We start from the raw sequence: 18,181 nt of genomic DNA on the forward strand, positions 1-18,181 counted from the left end.
GGCCTTGTAGAAACAATTTTTGACAATTGTTTTCTGACATTTTGAGATTCAGATTCTCTCTCTTCCTCCTCCACCTCCCTAAGGCAATAAAGAGTCTGCTATAAATTATACCAGTGCTTTCATGCCATATGTATTTCTATAGTTCCCTTGTCATGCCTGAACACACATATCACTCATATAATTAAAAAAAAAAAACAACTCATGAAGGAAATAAAGTGAAGGATGGAATGTTTTGATATGCAATCCGACCCCCAAAGATTCCTTCTTTGGCTATGGATACTGGTTTTTGTTTGTTTGGGATTATCTTGGAACCCAGTTTTGCTGAAAATAATTTAATCCTTCACAGTTGGTCATTGTACAATATTTCTGTTACTGTGTACACTATTCTCCTGGTTCTGCTCATTTCACTTTACATCAGTTCATATGAGTCTTTCCAGTTTTTTTCTGAATTCATCCTATTCATTTGTTATGGCTCAGTAGTTTTCCATTGCAAGCATAAACCATAGCTTGCCACTACAAAAAGAAGAGGCTCACATTCTAACAGATGAAAACTATACAAGTAGGGATTTCAGCTTCAAGCCAGATAGGAAAACCCCACTGTCCTTTGGGAACTACAAGAAGACAGGTAATACTGTATTGTGTTTAGTGTCATTTCCATGAATAAAATCATGTCCATTTCTGATGGTGAATACTTTAATGGTGCCAAGGACTTTGGCATCAAGAATTTTCTTCAGTAGCGGATGGTCTGAAGGTGGAAAGTACATCTATTCCTGGAGCTCCTAGTTTTACCTGCTCATCAGTGACAATTGCTCCCCTGTGTGATGGATGTGGAGATCAGGCTGAGAACTGTGCCAGTGAATTAGAGGACACTGCTATTCTCAGGGATCTCAGACATAAGGTCCAGAGCTGTTTCCTCTAGGATCCAAGAGAAAGTGGTAGTTGAGATGGTGGTGGTAGTTTGATCCTCCCTGGTATATATCCTTCCTCTCCCTTAGATTGGAAGGAAAATGGCCTAACTGCTATTTTAGAGATTCAGGAGAGATCATTTAGGAGCCTAATTCATTAATTCAGGTTTAAGGTGATAAAGAGCTGAATGTGTAATAGTAACAAGAAGAAAGGAGAAAACAAACTAAGTTTTAAAAGGAGAAAATGACAAGGCTTCTTGACATACTGGCAGAGGAGTAAGTGATCAGTCAATAATTCTGATGTTTTATGTGGATGACAACAGAAATGAGGAATTGGTGAAGGGAAGTTGGTGTGGGGGAAAATAAGATTTCATTTTATTCAGATTTCAGCTCAACTTCCGCTTTGGTGACAATTCCTTTCACCTGACTGAAAGAGTAAAAGCAAAAGAACATGTGACTTCTTCAGTTCTCTACTGGTTTCCAAGGGTTTAGGGTCATGGGTTGTTTTGCTCTCAAGTACATTCATCTGAAAGACGGAACATATTTCACAATAATGCTGATATGGCCAGTTTTCTGAATACTTGTTTCTCAAAGACCACGAATAGGAAAGGCTCTTGCTTAGATGAGAAACTAGTAAGAAAGCAATTTCTATATGGAGCAGGTGAAGTGTAATTCTTCTCTTCCTCACTATTTCCCAAGAGTATATAGCTTGAGCTCACTGCAAAATGCTATGTGATACCATTTAGATACACAGAATGCCTAATGTTTAGTCAGTCACATGTATTGGGCAACATGTGTAAAGCAACAAAGTACTCCCTTTTGGTTGCCATCTACCTTATGGCAGCAAGACCCTGTAGGACTAGGTAAAGTGAAGGGATGCTTTGGGGACCAGTTCTCTCTTTAATCAAAGCTAAAGCTTTGTTTTCAAAAAGCTTTCAGAGAGACTTATTTATTGGTGAATGTAATTCCTACAGCAAACATCAGCAAATAGCTTTCAGTATTGGGATATTTATGAGCAATAGCCCCAGGAGCCCCAAAGAGGGCTGGACAATATGTAGCTATGATGGATTTTCCTTTTTCTCTTTTAGAAGCTTCCCCAGGAGTGACCGGGGTGTCAGTTGTGGAACGGGAACCTGCTGACATTGGAATGATTACTGCTTGGGAACAAGTAGGTATCTTCTCTAAAGCACATTACCTCTTACTCCTGGGAAAGGTTGAGGTAATTGAGAAAGTCTTATTTCTCTCTCAAACTGTCATTAAGGGTATACAGATCATCTTTCTCTTTACCCTCAAGGCACTTGAGCTTCACCCTGCCACTCCAATGGGTTCTTATACTGGGAACATTTGTTTCCAAGGAGGTATCTTACCTCTAGAATTTCCTTCTCACTTTATAAGTCCCATCTGTCCCATCAGTATTCTTATGAGTGAGGCAGAATTGCAAGAATTCTTTTCTGTAGCACAGGTAACCTCAGCTCTGGAATCCCCTTGTTACTTTAGGTTTCAGTACAAAATTTGGATAATCCTAATTATGCAAATGCGACATAAGCCCCATATCAATGCATATTCTATTAGAGACCTGACAGCAACCATACACCAAATAGTCAAAAGTATTTACCTGAGACAGAATAGCAAGGTTAACAAGGGAAGATCAAGCAACAGAATAATTTTTAGCTGTCCATATACAAATATGTATATTCTCTCTGGAATACTCTTAAGGGATGAGAAAATTCCTATGTGTGTGTATATATATATATATGTGTGTGTGTGTGTGTGTGTATGTGTAAATGTGTAGATATGTGTATATGTGTATTGTGCATTCATGTATGCTTGTCATGTGTATATGCATATGTGCATTGCATTGCTATGTTGCATGCATGTTTGTGTATGTGTTGTGTGCGCATTGTGCACATATATGCATTGTGTTGTGTGTTTATACATGTGTGTGCCTGTACATTGTGTAGACATGTGTTCGTGTGTTATGTATGTGCACTGTGGCATACAACTTTGTGTGTGCTGTGTTCACATGTACCTATATATTGCATGTGCCATATACACACATATGCAATGCATGTGTGTAGTGCACACACAACATGCATGTTATGTGGGCCCACCTGTGTATTGTGTTGCCTCTATACATGTGTGTCGGTGCACATGTGTGTTTTGTAGTGGGGGGAGTAAGCAGTGAATAAGGTAGAGAAAACTTAATGTCAGTAGCTAGCATGAAGGCCAGAGGATACCTCTTGGGTGCATTTGCTTGGATTTGCTTTCATTGCTCCTAGGCCAACAGGATTCTGCTGGGTTTTACAGTGCCATTCCCCAGTTCATTTTCCTTATCTCCCCTCTGATCGCATCTTTGTCTGTACTTTTGATCCTCTGTGGGCTTTTAAAAAATGTCCTGCCTCTGAAGACTCCCCACCAACCAACATTTGCCCTTTACTGGCACTTTTGCTCAGTACCCAGTCATAAAGCCTCTTGGGAAAATGGATCCAGGGAATTTCTGCCCACAAACAATTCTCTCTGGCCTTCAGGCATTTTGAAAGATGTGATCAGACTGGAAAATGGAGTCTAACATACTCTTCTTACAGCTTCTACCTAATAAAAACATTAGTAATTCCTTCAATTGACACTGCAATGCATAGGTATAGTTGTAGAAATGTAAAAATCAATTCATTTTCATATAGCATTGTTATGGGCAGTTACTCTAGGCCAGTGGTAGTGAACCTTTTGGAGGGGCAGGGATGTGAGAAATGTCCTCAGGTGCCCAAAGAGAGGGGGAAGGGAACAGCCCGCCCCACATCTCTCTGGCTTTGTAGTAATGAACTCTGTGCTGGGATGATGGCGCACGTGCCCACGGAGGGGGATCTGAGTGCCACTCTGGCACATGTTCCATAGGCTTGCCCCCATGGCTCTATACATAGGCAGGCTAAAGCATACCTGAAGTGCCCTAGGTGCATGGTCATGTGAAAAAACAACACAGCATCGCCTCACAAAGTTGCATACAATAGACCAGATACATTTGTTGTTCAGTCGTTAAGCCATGTTGTGCCAGTGCTGACCCCAGGGTTTTCTTGGCAGGGAAACGAGAGTGGTTTGCAATATCACACAGCTAGCAAGTGTATGAGGCCGGTTTAGAACTCAGATCTCTGACTCCAGGCCTGACATTTAGTGGAGTGGACACAGATCCCTTGAGTTGCTGAATTCTTCCCTGGCACTTCCTTTGAGGAAGTATCCATGACAGCCATGCTTACTTCAAACTCGGCAACAGTGCTGACTCCTCAGACTTAATCTTCTCCATCTCTGTCCCAAGGACTCTTGCATCTCCTGCAAGTGGTGACTTCCTCCCCAGAACTTCCCTTTGAGGAAGTCCTCATGCCAAACTCCATCCAATAGGGCTCTGCCTGTGACTCTCCAGACTACTTTTCTACTTCCCCACCTCCTGATGGTCAGGGAACATAACCCATGACCCCAGGGGCAGCAAATGTTTATGAGGTAATCTTGTCTTTGCAGAGATCCTGGCATGAAAGCTATACCCAAATATTTCTTCTAGAACCCCTAGGCTCCTCTACACACTTGATTCCTTGATAGATAACCATGCTAGTGATTTTCCTATCACATGTACCCTGCAGCTCTAAAGTGCTGATGCTAGGCTATCCCAGGCACTGCCATTAGTACTTTCCTTTGTATGTACCTGGCCCAGGTCTTTTACAAATACCTGCTCCCATGTATATTGGGTCAATAGAATCTCTTCTGTGTTGGCTTGAGTTCTAGCTGCACCAAAGTGCCATGAAGTGCCACTGGGCCTCTTTATCAGTAGGTTAAGAAATACTTTATTATAAAAAGAGAGGCAAAACTAGGAATTTTTTTTTATTAGACCTGTGAATTCATAGATATAGGAAACACCTAGTGAAGAACTCCCTTTATCAGTGCAGGTCATCACCTTAAGATCTGAGGTAGAGACAGGTTAAGTGATTTACCCAATTACCCAGTTCTTCCTGGAAGCTGATGGCTCAGTGGATGGAGCTCTGGAGTCAGGAAGGCTCCAGTTCAAATTTGTCCTTAGATACTTACTGTGTGAGACTGGGCAAATCTGCCTCAGTTTCATCAAATGAAAAATTGGGATAATAATAGCACCTACCTTACTGGGTTGTTGTGAGGATCAAATATGTAAAAAGCACTTAACATATTGCCCAGCACATAGTTATTTGCCTTCGTTCGTTTGTTCGTTCTTTCCTTCCTTCCTTCCTTCTTTTCTTCCTTCCTTCCTTCCTTCCTTCTTTTCTTCCTTCCTAACTTTGAGACCAGTAAGCCATTCCACACAACATTACAATCAGTGAGTGTACGCCCTGAAGTAATGAGTGTGAGGTGGGAGATTTGAATCTGCTTTCAAGTCTACTACCACCACCACCAGACTCTACCCTTTTCTGGCTGGGAAAAGGAAAAAGCATATGTTAGGGAATAGGAGGGACACCAATCAGTGGGAAAGCAGTGCCTTGTCTGACTGGGGTTCATTCCTAGCTCTATTCATTCCTCACCCCAATAAGCTATTCCTTATTTCCAAAATTATGGATAAGAGTTATATGCAGTACTTTATACGCAATTTAAAAGTTGCAAGAGAGACAGTCATTTTAACTATGTACAATTTTCGTTTTGTGCTCTGACTTAAGAACCTCTACCTCATGTTTGATCAGTTATGATCTGGTACAGTGAGCATTTCATACAACTTCTGCCATCTTCTCAATAGCAACATACCTTTGGAAGAGCTAAGCTTGATCCCCTGAGAGTTAAACCCCTGTTTCTGGGTCTATATCAGTTCTCTCAGCCTTTTGACCTACAGATACACATCCAAGAGCAATAGAGGCAAAGGAGACTGGTTAATTGTACACATTCACCTGGGGAAATCTTGGGATCATAGTTCTGCTTTCTTATGTTACTGACCTGATTCTTAAACATAGATTGTTTTCACCCTTACGCTGACAATCAACACGTTTTCCAATGTACCAGACCTGTGGGATAGGACACATGCATCCATGTTAGTTTTTTCTGACCGGTAATGCACACTGAACTCATAGTTGGCCTGTTCCATTGATCTGTTCTGGTGGTATCCAGCTTAGCACTCATCAGAATAAAAATCAATGGATTATTGTTTGTATGTACTTGGAATTGAACTCCCTATTACCTATACATATTCTTAGAATTTATCAGTGACAGTTCACTTAAAAGCCAAGAGATAAAATTGGTGGATAAGATATCAAAGTCTAATGAGGCATCCTCTACTTGCAAATGTAATGGGTTTTCAGTGGCCATAACTCTCATGTTATAAAGGTGCTTCCAAAACCCTCTGGGCTAGTGTCAATGTATAATAACATAGAGGGCTTGGATGTAAAAAGCAAAAAAACCCTAGCCTAATACTTGCATATACATGAGGCAGTTAATCAAGTTTCTAAAGATCTATTTACCTTTTCTATCCTGAAGATCTCTAAATGTTTCCAGAAGGCTCAGGCCAGCTTGTCCCTTTTGCCCTTTTGGTTTGGTTTTTCTCAATCATCTATTTGTGAATGAGATCATTGAGAAGCATTTTAATGATAGCACAGTTCTTCAAAAATGTGACCTAGTAATGACCGTTTCTATCTTCTTAGGGTTGGTACTTACTCTTTATAAGATCTATCCATGTACTTGATAGAGATTCTACACAATGAGTTCTTTTTAATTGATCATTTTAGACTAGAATCTCTTGACAGTCTAATACCTTATTCTTAATGTGTTTACAGTGCCTTCTCAAACATGATATGGTCATCTATACATCAATATCAAAGTAGTTTATGCCACTGAGAGCTAAAAAATGGCAGAAGTCCAAGAAATCCCTTGGGGCATGTTCTTAAGTTACTGAAATTTCAATAAACAGATGAAGGCCATCTTTTCCTTATCTTCTTCAGCCATGGGGATCTGACAATATCAGCTGCACAGGTCCAAACCTGAAAAATACTGGATTCCCACCAGTCAGGTTTGGGCATCTAGGATTTTTGGGTTGGTTTTCAATTCAACAGTCATTAAGTGCTAACTGTAGCCGAGTCACTGTGTGAAGGGTACTGTAGACACAAATATAAGTAAAGAAGCCTGCTAGCCTTCAAGGAATTTAAATTCTATTCTAAGGATACAGCATGTACATAGATGAGTAATTAGAAACAAACTTTTTAAAAAAAGCATTTTTAGCATCTACTTTGCTGAGTATTGAGGATACAAAGGAAAAAAAACAAAAAGAAGAACAGTCCCTGTCCTAAAGGAGCTTACATTATCCTGGGATGACAACATATATAAATCAGATTGTACAAGAAATATACAGAGTAGAGAGAAGGTAACCTTAAAAGGGATGTCACTAGAAAAAAAAAAAGGGATGTCACTATCATCCACACATTCAAATCTTTCTATTCTTTTGGGAGGGTCAGGAAGAAGTAGCACTTGAGCTGAGTCTTTTCAAGGAAATCAAGGATTCTAAAAAGTTTGAGGCCGAGAAGGTATGAGGAACAACTAGAGCAAAAGCATGGAGATGGAAGACGGAGGGTCGTTTTTGAAGAATAGTAAGTAGGCCAATCTGGACAGCTAGATAGCACAGCGGATAGAGTGCTGGGTCTAGAGTTAGGAAGACCCGAGTTCAAATGCAACCTCAGATCTTTACTGGCTATGTGACCCTGGGCAAGTCACTTAACCCTGTTTGCCTCTATTTGCTCATCTGTAAAATGAGCTGGAGAAAGAAATGCCAAAGCTCCCCAGAGTCTTTGCCAAAAGTTTTGAAGTAACTATGCAGATCACAAAATCTGCATAGGAGGCAGTAACTAACATGATTTGAAAGAGGTTAGGGGTTCTAAAAGGCAAAATTGAAGGGAGAATTCCTTCCAAATGTGGGGTAGCACTTATAGAAAGGCATAGAAATATAGGATAGAATATATCATAACAACTATTAAGAGAATGACTAGACTATAGTGTTTGGGTTTTTTAGTTGTTTTTTTTTTTTTTAGCCAAATTTCTAATTTCATTTGTATAAGGAACTCCCTACACTAAGGCACATTTGTATCTGCTCTGGAATTTATAGACATAGAGAGTTGCCTGGAGGTTACTGAGAAATTGTAATTTGTCCAGGGTTATAATACCAATGAATGTCAGAGGTGGAACTTGACCTTGGGTTTTCTTGACTGAGGTGGTCTCTCTATCCTTTTGCTGTGGCTACTTTACAAAAATATGAAGTATTCTTATATCAAAGATGCCACTTAATAATATGAAATAAGACTGGAAAGAGATGGGAGCTAGATCATAGAGCGTGTTGAGTGGTAGGCTGCAAATTTTGTGTTTTAATCTGCATGCCATAGGACGCCACTAACATTTTTTGGTCACATGGACAGTTATATCTTTGTTATTTATTCAATAATCCACATTCAAATCTGTCTATTCTTCTTCTATACTACAATGTGGGTAAAGCATAGGAACTATGAGATTTGATAATAATGCTTTTAGCTAGCAGTTCCTTTAGGTTTCTGAGCTCCTCTATCTGCACGCAGTTTTCCAAAATTGCTCTCAATGGTCAGAAGTTGTTGAGCTGGCATGTGCGTGCCTCATGTTCCATTCACCCATTCATACATAAGAACATACTGACCTTCACGCTGAGTTTCTTCCTCAGATGATGCTTCTATTCCTCAGGTAGTAGAGTCACCAAAGTTAAACTTTTCTGTATTCTCCTCTTAGTTGGAAAGATTAGTGCTTCTTTGATGGTCTCTGCACATCATTTTCTTTCTTTAAGTTTCTGCAGAAGAAGTAAGAACCATCAGGTGTTTAGGTCCCAAGTCTCAGTTTGATGCCTGCCACACACTACCATCAAGATACATCAATATTCAAATAGAAAGAGGTTAGTCCCAATGAATGATGAAGACTTTTGCTAGATCTTAGACATAGCAAGGCCATGAATGGTGTACACTTATTGTGTACCCCAACTTTCCTATGAACCCTATACTCACCATAACAACGCAAAATATAGGCAATCATTTTCTTTGTTATTTTTTCAATTACATGTAGATACAACTTTTGACAACTGTTCTGACATTTTGCAATTCAGTTTTTCTCCCTTCCCTTCCTCCCCAGTGCAGTCAATAGTGTGGTATAGGTTATATCAGTATTTTCATGTTATACGTATTTCTGTATTGCTCATGTCGTGATAGAAGTCACATATCACATATTGAATATAAATCTCATGAAGGAAATAAAGTGGAAGATGGCATGCTTTGATCTGCCTCAGACTCCAATTGTTCCTTCTTTGGCTGTGGATAGCAATTTCATTATGAGTCCCTTGTGGTTATCTTGGAAACTTGCTTTGCTGATTAATTCCCTTCACAGTTGATCATCATATTATATTTCTGTTACTGTCATTGTTCTCCTGGTTCTGCTCATTTCATTTTGCATCAGTACATATAAGTCTTTCCAGGTTTTTCTGAACTCATCCTGTTCATTGTTCTTTATGGTACAATAGCACTCCATTACAATCATGTACCACAACTTAGTCTGCTGGTGTGTATACCAACACTCCCAGGACTTCAGGAATTGTAGATGTAATTAGACTGGAAATGTAACCCAATGTACTTATTGCATTTAAGAACTAGTATGGGGACTCCTTCGTGAAAGGGAAATCTTGACTCTTGTCCTTAGTGACAAAATGGTACATGTTACTGAGAAACATAAGCTGACAGTTCTAGGTAGCAAGATGGGAAAGTATGTCATCTTCATTTTTGTGAATTATTTCCTGAGGAGCATCCTGAATTCCTGTTATATACAAGATGTTCCTTCGAAATCTTCTGTTCTTTATTTATTCTCCCAATTTTGCTCATTCTATTGATCTGTCTACTTTACAGTGCTTTATAGATTTGGGAATAATCATTCCTTAGCCACAATCTAGACTAGTACCTGCATCTTGTTCTCCTTGAGGGTTTACCTACCTCTGGGACCACGGGCCTTCATTTAGTTTAGCATTGCTCTTTCACTGTAGGCTGGAACACTTAAGACGATGTTGTTACAAAGCCAGATAAATAGCAGCAAGGGTTCCAGAGAATTAAGTGGTGTGAGTGCGAAACCCCCTGTCCCCTTTTATGATGATAATAGTATTAGCCTTTACGAATAATATAGTTTGATTTATATGAATTATAAGCATCAGCTAAGAAAAATACAGGGTGGTATCAAATCTTGCTGATAGGCATCTTGACCTTAAGCCTGTAACTAAAAAGTTTCTAAGCCCACCACACCCTGCTCTATGTATGATATGTATGATAAGGTAGTCAGTATGGAGGTGGAGGGTTGCTCCTGGGTGCAATATCAGTCATCCAATTGCTGACTCCTAGTATTAAATAATAATTGTCAGCAAAAACAATTAGACCCTGACCCCTTATTGCAAAGGCCTTGGAAAGGTCAGCCATAATAATAAAAATTAGTTACTACCCATAGTGATTATTTTTGTACTTTCCAGCTTAGTCAGCACTTACATCATTAATTAAGGCCTGCCCATGTGAAAGATTTTGTATTCATTCTATTTTAATTTTGACTGCATTTTCTGTCTTTAATGTGACACTATGTCAGCAGATTTCTGTGCATATAAAAAGGATATCTCCTAAGGCTCGGGGTCTTTGGTCTTGATCTAGACCAGAGTCCGGCTTCATTGTGAGACCAGCCCACTCCCAATAAACCTGTTATTAGCTTGGAGACTTTATTGGTGTGATCATTTTTCACCACAGAGGTAAGAATTAGACAAGAGAGAGATTTTTAACTAAGGTACTCAGTGAACACCAAACTCAGATATTTAGTCTTTTTGAATTAAGGGAAGTTTCTTAGATGTAGGAATCTACATCAGAAATAATAAGATGCATTGATGAATTTGGAGTTTAAAGTCAGTGTAGCAAAATATTCTGAATGTCAAATATTAGTACTGACTGTGGATAGTCATAATAATAATAAATTTAAAAAAAAACACCTGCTTTGTGCCAAGAGCAATGCTAAGAGCTTGACAATTATTACCTCATTTGATCCTTGCAACAACCCTAGAAGATAGGTGCAATTATAATTATTATTCTCATTTTTCAGGTGAGGAAACTGAGGGAAACAGAGGATAAGTGTCTTAACCAGGGTCACACAGCTAATCAATATCTTGAGCAGGATTTGCATTCAGGTCTTCCTGATTCCAGGCCCAGTGCTCTATCCACTGGGCCACCTAGCTGTTTTCCTCATGCCTCAGTGTTTATGGCAAATGATGTATCTTAACATCCAAAGGATTCATCCCAAAGGATACAAACTGATAACAGAAAATGCCATTTCTTTACCATCTCACTTTAGCAATCTACCATGTTTTGAGTTTGTGCTTTAACAGACAATCAGGAAGCATTGAGCTACTCTCAGTTCATAACAGGCCTGGAGAAGCTATATCCTAGATGACTGAAAGGAACTGGTGACTAATCTTTGAATGATCTTGGAGAACAAGAGAGACACTACAGGAATGGGGAAGGGCAAATATCCCGATTTTTCAAAAAGTGAAGAGACTGAAATCTACAAACTGTAATAATCCTAAACTTTTGTTCCTGGAAAATTCTAGAACACATTAAGCCTCATGATCATTCAAGTCCAATATAGCTTCAAGAATGCCAGACTACATTTCCTTTTTTCACAAGATATCTAGGGGGCTAGATGTGTATACTTAGATTTAAGTAAAAGATTTGATTACTCAGTCTAATGAAACAAGCATTTATCAAGTGTTTACCATTTTCAAAGCACTAGGCTAGCAAGTACAAAATGAAAACCAGACCCTGCCTATAAACAGTCATACAAGAATTTTATATTTTATCCTAGACACAACAGGGAGCCAATGAAAATGGAATGACAAGGGCAGCTTTATCCTTCAGGAAGATTATTTTTCACCTGTGGAGAATGGATTGGAGAAGGAAGACTGGAAGCAAATAGTCCAGTTAGGAGAAAAGAAGTCATAAGATAAGAACATAAGAACAAGAATAGTGACTATAGGAGGAGGACATATTTTTCAATTTAATTTAAAAAAGGGGTTTTTTTTGGTCTACTTTGTGCCAGGTGCTGTGTTATGTGCTAAGCTAATAAGAAAATAGAAAGACAGCTCCTGTCTTCATGGGGCTTACAAATCTAATGGGGAAAGATAATAAACAAAAGGAAACTGGAAGTATGTGACAGGGAGGGAGTGAAATCTTTGAAGTCCTATCGAGGAGAAGCCAATCAGGGCTGCTGATGGACAATGGAAATACAACCGATGCATATAGAGAATTGAAAATATTTGGCAAGCAACTGGATTTGGAGGATGAGAGGACAGGAAGAGTCAAGGACATGCCTCTAGTTGCAAACCTTGATGTTTGGAAGGGTGACCTAAACAGAAATAAGGACATTTGGAGAAGCAGTAAGATTCAGGGGATGAAGGAAGAGGAAGAGTTGGGGAGGCAGAGAGATAATGAGCTTAATTTTGAACATATACTGAGTTTGAGCTAGCTCTAGGAAATCCAGGTATCCCCACAGGTAGTTGGTAATAAGGGACTAAAACTCTGGAGAAAGTCTATGGATTGGTGTATAGATCTGGAAGTGATCTTCAGGGTGAGAATAAGACCTATGGGAGGTAATGAGATCACCAAAAGAGAAAAGAGGGCCTAGGAAAGAAAGCAAAAGATGCTTTTAGGGGACAAGACCCAAATACTGACTCACAGAGAACAAGAGTGGACAGACAGTCACTAAGCCTGGCTGGAGGGAGCAGTTTCAATTGAGTGACAAGATCCAAAGTCAAATAGGAATGAGTTGAGAAGTGAAGTGGAGGCATCTAGATGTAGATGGTCTTTTAACAGTTTGGCCACTGAAAGGGAAAAACATTATAAGATAACAGAAGAGGCAGTTGGGTGATACAGTGACTAAAGTGCAAGAATTGAAGTCAGGAAGGCCCCAGTTCAGATCCTGAGACCTGCTAGCTGTGTGACCCTGGGAACAAATCATGTAACTTCATGCCTCAGTTTCCTTATCTGTAAAAACGGGGATAACAATAGCACCAACCTCTCACAGTTGTTATAAGTGTCAAATGAGTTAACATATATAAAAGTACTTTGCAAAATCTAAGTTATGTAAGTGCTAGTTGTTATTAATAGAAATAAGAATTTACATATATAAGGTCAACACAAAATTTCTTACGCTATGTTTGTTGATAAAATGTTGGAATGTAGGCTAGGTGACTCTGGAACTGATTGACTAGCTGGCCAATAGCAGCTTAGAAGAAAGTCTCTAGTGAAGTTTCCCAGGGTTTTGTCTGTAGCTCAACATTTTTATTAGTGACATGACTGAAGGCATAAATATTGTACCTAACAACTTTGCAGATAACACAAAGCTTGGAGGGATCATAAATTTAGACCTGGAAGAGACCTTAGCAGCCATTGAGTTTAACACTCCCATTTTGTAGCTGAGGTAACTGAGGCATGGAGAGACTTGTTCAAGGTCACGTAACTATTAAGTGTCTGAAGTAGGATTTGAACCCGTTTTCTTGACTCCAAGTTCAATACGCAGAGCCAGTATCCATAAAGATCTCACTCAGGTGGTTAAAATAATGGGCAGCCTCAAATAAGAAATTTAATACTGGTAAACAAAAATCTCTACTCTTCCAAAATTCAACTTCACAAGTATAGGACAGAGGAGGCTTGATTTAACAAGAGTGCACATGAAAAAGATCTGTGGGTTTGAATGGAGTACAAGCTCAATTTGAATCAGCAAATTGAAATGGTCAGCAAAAAACAAAAACAAAAACAAAAAACTCTAATGCTATTGTAGACTGAATTAAGGTAGATATGAGGCCCAGAAGAAAAGTAATAATTCTACTCTGCTCTGCCTTGGTCAGGCCATATCTCTCTTACCATGGGCAGTTTTCTGCCCATTGTAAGAAATAAAGACAAAATGGGGTAAACCAAAAGGTGATCAAAAAATTGGAGAATGTACAGTCAAAGATTAGTGGGAGAAAAGGAGGTTTAGTCTGAAGATCTAAAGAAACCTTAGAGGGGAAAATGATAGCTGTCTTCAGATATTTGAAGGATTGTCATGAATATAAGTGATTTGGTTTATTCTGGTGGACCCTAGAAGGTAGAACTAGGGAAAGTAGGTGAAAATTGCAGAATCAGATTTCAGTTTGATGTAAGGAAAAACTCCCTAACAAGGAGAACTATCCAAGAGTAGAATATGCTACCCAGGGATACGGGTGGATGAGGAGTTCCTTACTGGAAATCTTCAAAGCAGAAGATAATACTTACCACAGATGTTATTAAATTGATCAGGATAACAAGATGGCTTCAGTACTCTTCCAGAATCTAGCTTCTGCAATCGTGGGGCTGAACTAGATAATCTCTAAGGTTTCTTCCAGTTCTAACATTCTGTGATTTATTCATTACTTTCTACTACACCAGATAGATTTCTTCAGCCTTTTACTGTCATCCCAGAAAAGGAATGCAATTTTAACAAGTAAACTTTGTGCCAAGATGGATGTTAGTTGGAGAGAGAATCAGTTCCCTTGTGAGGTCACACCAAGGCAGAGAGGTCACATTATGACAAAGAACAGAGGTTCAGAAAGAGTCCATATATGTTTTCCACAGAGAGAACTCCCCAATGGGTAAAGGCAGGCTTCTGGGAAAACCATTATTGAAGAGAGGAGGAAAAATGAAATTGTACACAATCAGTTATTGGGAGGAGATGGTTAAAATTTGAAACATTCAATGACTAGGTGACTGATGGGGTGCTTAGAAGTTGGAGGAAAAGGTGACCAGTTTCTCTTTCTACTTTAATACATTTCCCTTCATTTTATTCTTCAGAAAAGGATTTCAATCTGCTTTATTTTGTACAATTACATGATTCATGGGTTCCCTGCCTACTGCCTTTCCATTTGTAATGGCAATAGTTAGTAATGTCTAATATCTCCTCCAAGCTCTTTATCTTCCCAAGTCTGTGAAAGCATCCACTTATTAATTCTTGCAGCATCCTTGAATAGGAGAGCTTTATTTTTATTAACCATTTTAGTGACATTTTATAGTGGTTTTTGATTAGCTGAACTTCCCAACCCCGCCAGGATAAGAGAATTTGTAGTTTAATTTGTGATGGTGAAGCTAAGACACAAACTGACTGACATGACTAAAGCCAGGATTCCATTCCCCCCCCCCCTTAAATCTTAGCTTATGAGGCAAGTTTGTTTGGAATTTTTATAATCTACATGGCACATGTGCCTACCATAAACCATTTTAAACACCTCTGGGTTAGAGCATCCTGGTTGTTGATGGATTTAGAGCTAAAGTTCATAAATGTTATATGACTTTCCCAAGGTCACACAGGTTCTTAATCATAAACACATCCCATCTCTTGTCCTAATACACAAGAAAGCATGCCTCTTTCCCACCAAGCCTTATTTTTTTTAAACCCTCACCTTCCATCTTAGAATCAATACTATGTATTGGTTCCAAGGCAGAAGAGTGGCAAGGGCTAGACAATGAGGGTTAAGTGATTTACCCAGGGTCACACAGCTAGGAAGTGTCTGAAGTCAGATTTGAACCTAGGACCTCCCTTCTCTAGGCCTGGCCCTCCATATCCTTCATCCCATGATGCGATGGAATTTGTGGGAATGGGGTTCATATTTCCTTATTGTCTTTGGCCCTGCCATGGATAGAGAAGGAACTTATGGCAAATATTTCCTCAGACAACTTTGTAACAAGCACATAATGCATTATGGATTCTTCTGGAAAAAGTGCCAGCAGAAGAGCTGGGGTACGCATTGCTCCTGTGTTGAATCAAGAGAATGGAATCATTTTTGAAAGGCAAAGGGGGACTTTTCCTACGATTACCACTAGATGGCAGTATTGGCCAAAATACTCTAGCCTGGCTATGGACCTTTAGCTGTATGGTGGGCTCTCCTGCCCACCTCATAGAATAGAGTCAGCAGCCCAGAATTGATTACTGATGGCCAAGATTTTTGCCCCCATTTTCATTGGAGTCAGATATTTCGAATGCTCATTTTGATTGGCCAAAAAGAACCTACTACTTCATGCATTATCTGTGTGTAATCTCTGTGTTGGAATACATCATTCCAATGTTGGAAGGGACCATTAGGTGGTGCAGTAGATAGAGTGCCGGTCCTGGAGTCAGGAAGACCCATTTCCTATCTGTGGGACTGCCTCAGTTTCCTCATCTGTAAAATGATCCAGAGAAGGACATGGCAAACCTCTCCAGTGTCTGCCAAGGGTCATGAATAGTCAGGCGCCACTGAAAAATAAGAATTTGTTGGAAGCTCAGAGCAAATCTTAAGATCCAGTTAAGCTTGTAAGTAAGAAGGAAAACAAAAAGGCTAGTACAGGGATGTGGGAGAGGCCTCTGGATTTAGCATCTTTGAAACTTCATAGGGTGAGGAGAACCAAAGACTCAAGAGAACCTTAAAACATTTTAAGTTACAGAAGGGAAAAGCAATGTATTCATTTCTTTGAATCAGGCCAATCGAGCCTCTCTGCAAGTCTCTTGACACTGGCATAGTTCCATTTCACTGATTTACTTCTGGACATTTGTTGTACGTGGAAGTGGAAGAGGCAAAGGACAGTGGCGTGCATTTGGAAGGAGAAAAAGAAGGACCTTGGGGAACCCTGCCAGGCCTCCCTGCCATTGTGAGTAGGTCAGTCTGTGCTATGGGGAAAGAGTGATGGGAAGTTTTCAGGGACAAGCTCATGCTTGGCACAGTTTTAGGACCCGAGAAATGGCCATACCCGAATGCTTGGAGCTGACCTTCATCCTGGTGCCATTGCCCTATGTAGCTGCAAACGGGAGAGGCCCCCCAAGTTTGGATGGTGCTGTCTAAGCGGGCCATGAATTAACTACATGTATCCAGAAAAAAAATTTCAATGTCATTAGGATCCAGACTATTTATGAAAAGATACTAATTCCGGCCGTCCTGTGACCCACACCTTAATAATAGCCGGAAGCTGAAAGGCATGAGATGCTTCCCTGTGTAGCGGGTTGGGGTGCAGTTTGAACAAAAAATGCAGTTCTTTATGTGCTCTGCTATTGTTCTGGTAGTCCCATATCTATGATTGTTACCTCTTGGGTAAAATATTTTCATAAAATAGGACAGGAGAGTAGTTTAAATGAGCCACATACAAGAGCCAGAGTTGAAGGGAGCACCTAATAGATAGCAACATCTGAAGTGAGTGAAATGAAGAAGAGATGCCAGCATACAACTTACCATCAAAGAAAGGGGACAGCTGGCTGGCTCAGTGGATTGAGAGCCAGGTCTAGAGATGGGAGGTCCTAGGTTCAAATCTGACCTCACATACTTCCTAGCTGTGTGATCCTGAGCAAGTCACTTAACCCCCATTGCCTAGCCCTTATTGCTCTTTTGCCTTGAAACCAATCCTTGGTATCGATTCTAAGATGGAAGGGAGGGGTTAAAAAAAAAAAAGAAAAGAAAAATCCAGCCTCACCCATACAGAGGGCAGAAACAAGGTGTGATTGCCAAAGCTGGCTGATGTCCACAGCACTCTCTGGTGTTAGATGTCATTTACTATATCTTCAAAAGACCATCTCTTGATTTGCATCCCTTAAATTCCATAATTATCAAAATATAACACTTCACTTCCTTGTACTATTATCTTTGCTGGCCCTATAGCTTTAAAATCCCCAAAATTAGGGGACCTGTGGATTACATTCTTTGTATCTTTCCTTATGAATGGACCCCAAGTTTTCCATTTCCCTTCAATGTCTAACAGGGTCAGAGAATCATAAATTTTGAAATTTGACATTGTCTTTTAACGCTCTCATTTTATTGATAAGTAATTTGACCCTACCTCTATCCTCACCCATTCCCTAGAAGTTGTGTTTTAATAATGCAGAATATACACGATCAGGAGAGGTTCTGGTCAGGACTGATGAAATAGAAAGATGAAACCTTTGGTTATATGCCCTGGGTACACGAACATCTTCCTTGGAACTTTGGTCCTATCACCTGGGTGAGGGAAGGACTCAGCCCCTACCTACCTCTCAGGGTTTTTTTTTTTGAGACCAAACGGTACAGTACAAACACTTTGCAAACTTTAGCTATATAAATGCTGACTATTATGACTTGGCAAGCCATTTTTATCTCATTGAAAATGATGAATGGACCTAAACATTCTAGATCTAAGTAGCCTTCTCAAGTTCTGGCTGACAGAGCAAGAGACATCTGCAAGAGGACTTGATGGGGAAAG

The 18,181-nt window shown here is 39.7% G+C and overlaps 1 protein-coding gene across 1 annotated transcript in view; it reads left to right on the forward strand.

Annotated features, from left to right (window-relative positions):
* The window catches only part of TPGS2 (tubulin polyglutamylase complex subunit 2), a 54,349-nt gene that overhangs the window by 8,953 nt on the left and 27,215 nt on the right, over positions 1-18,181 (forward strand). Inside the window, exon 2 of the mRNA XM_044657846.1 lies at positions 1,994-2,073. Coding sequence (XP_044513781.1) covers positions 1,994-2,073 — 80 coding nt within the window. The remainder of the gene's footprint in view (positions 1-1,993; positions 2,074-18,181) is intronic.

Source organism: Gracilinanus agilis, chromosome 1 (genome assembly GCF_016433145.1).
Source record: "Gracilinanus agilis isolate LMUSP501 chromosome 1, AgileGrace, whole genome shotgun sequence".
Lineage (NCBI taxonomy): Eukaryota > Metazoa > Chordata > Mammalia > Didelphimorphia > Didelphidae > Gracilinanus > Gracilinanus agilis.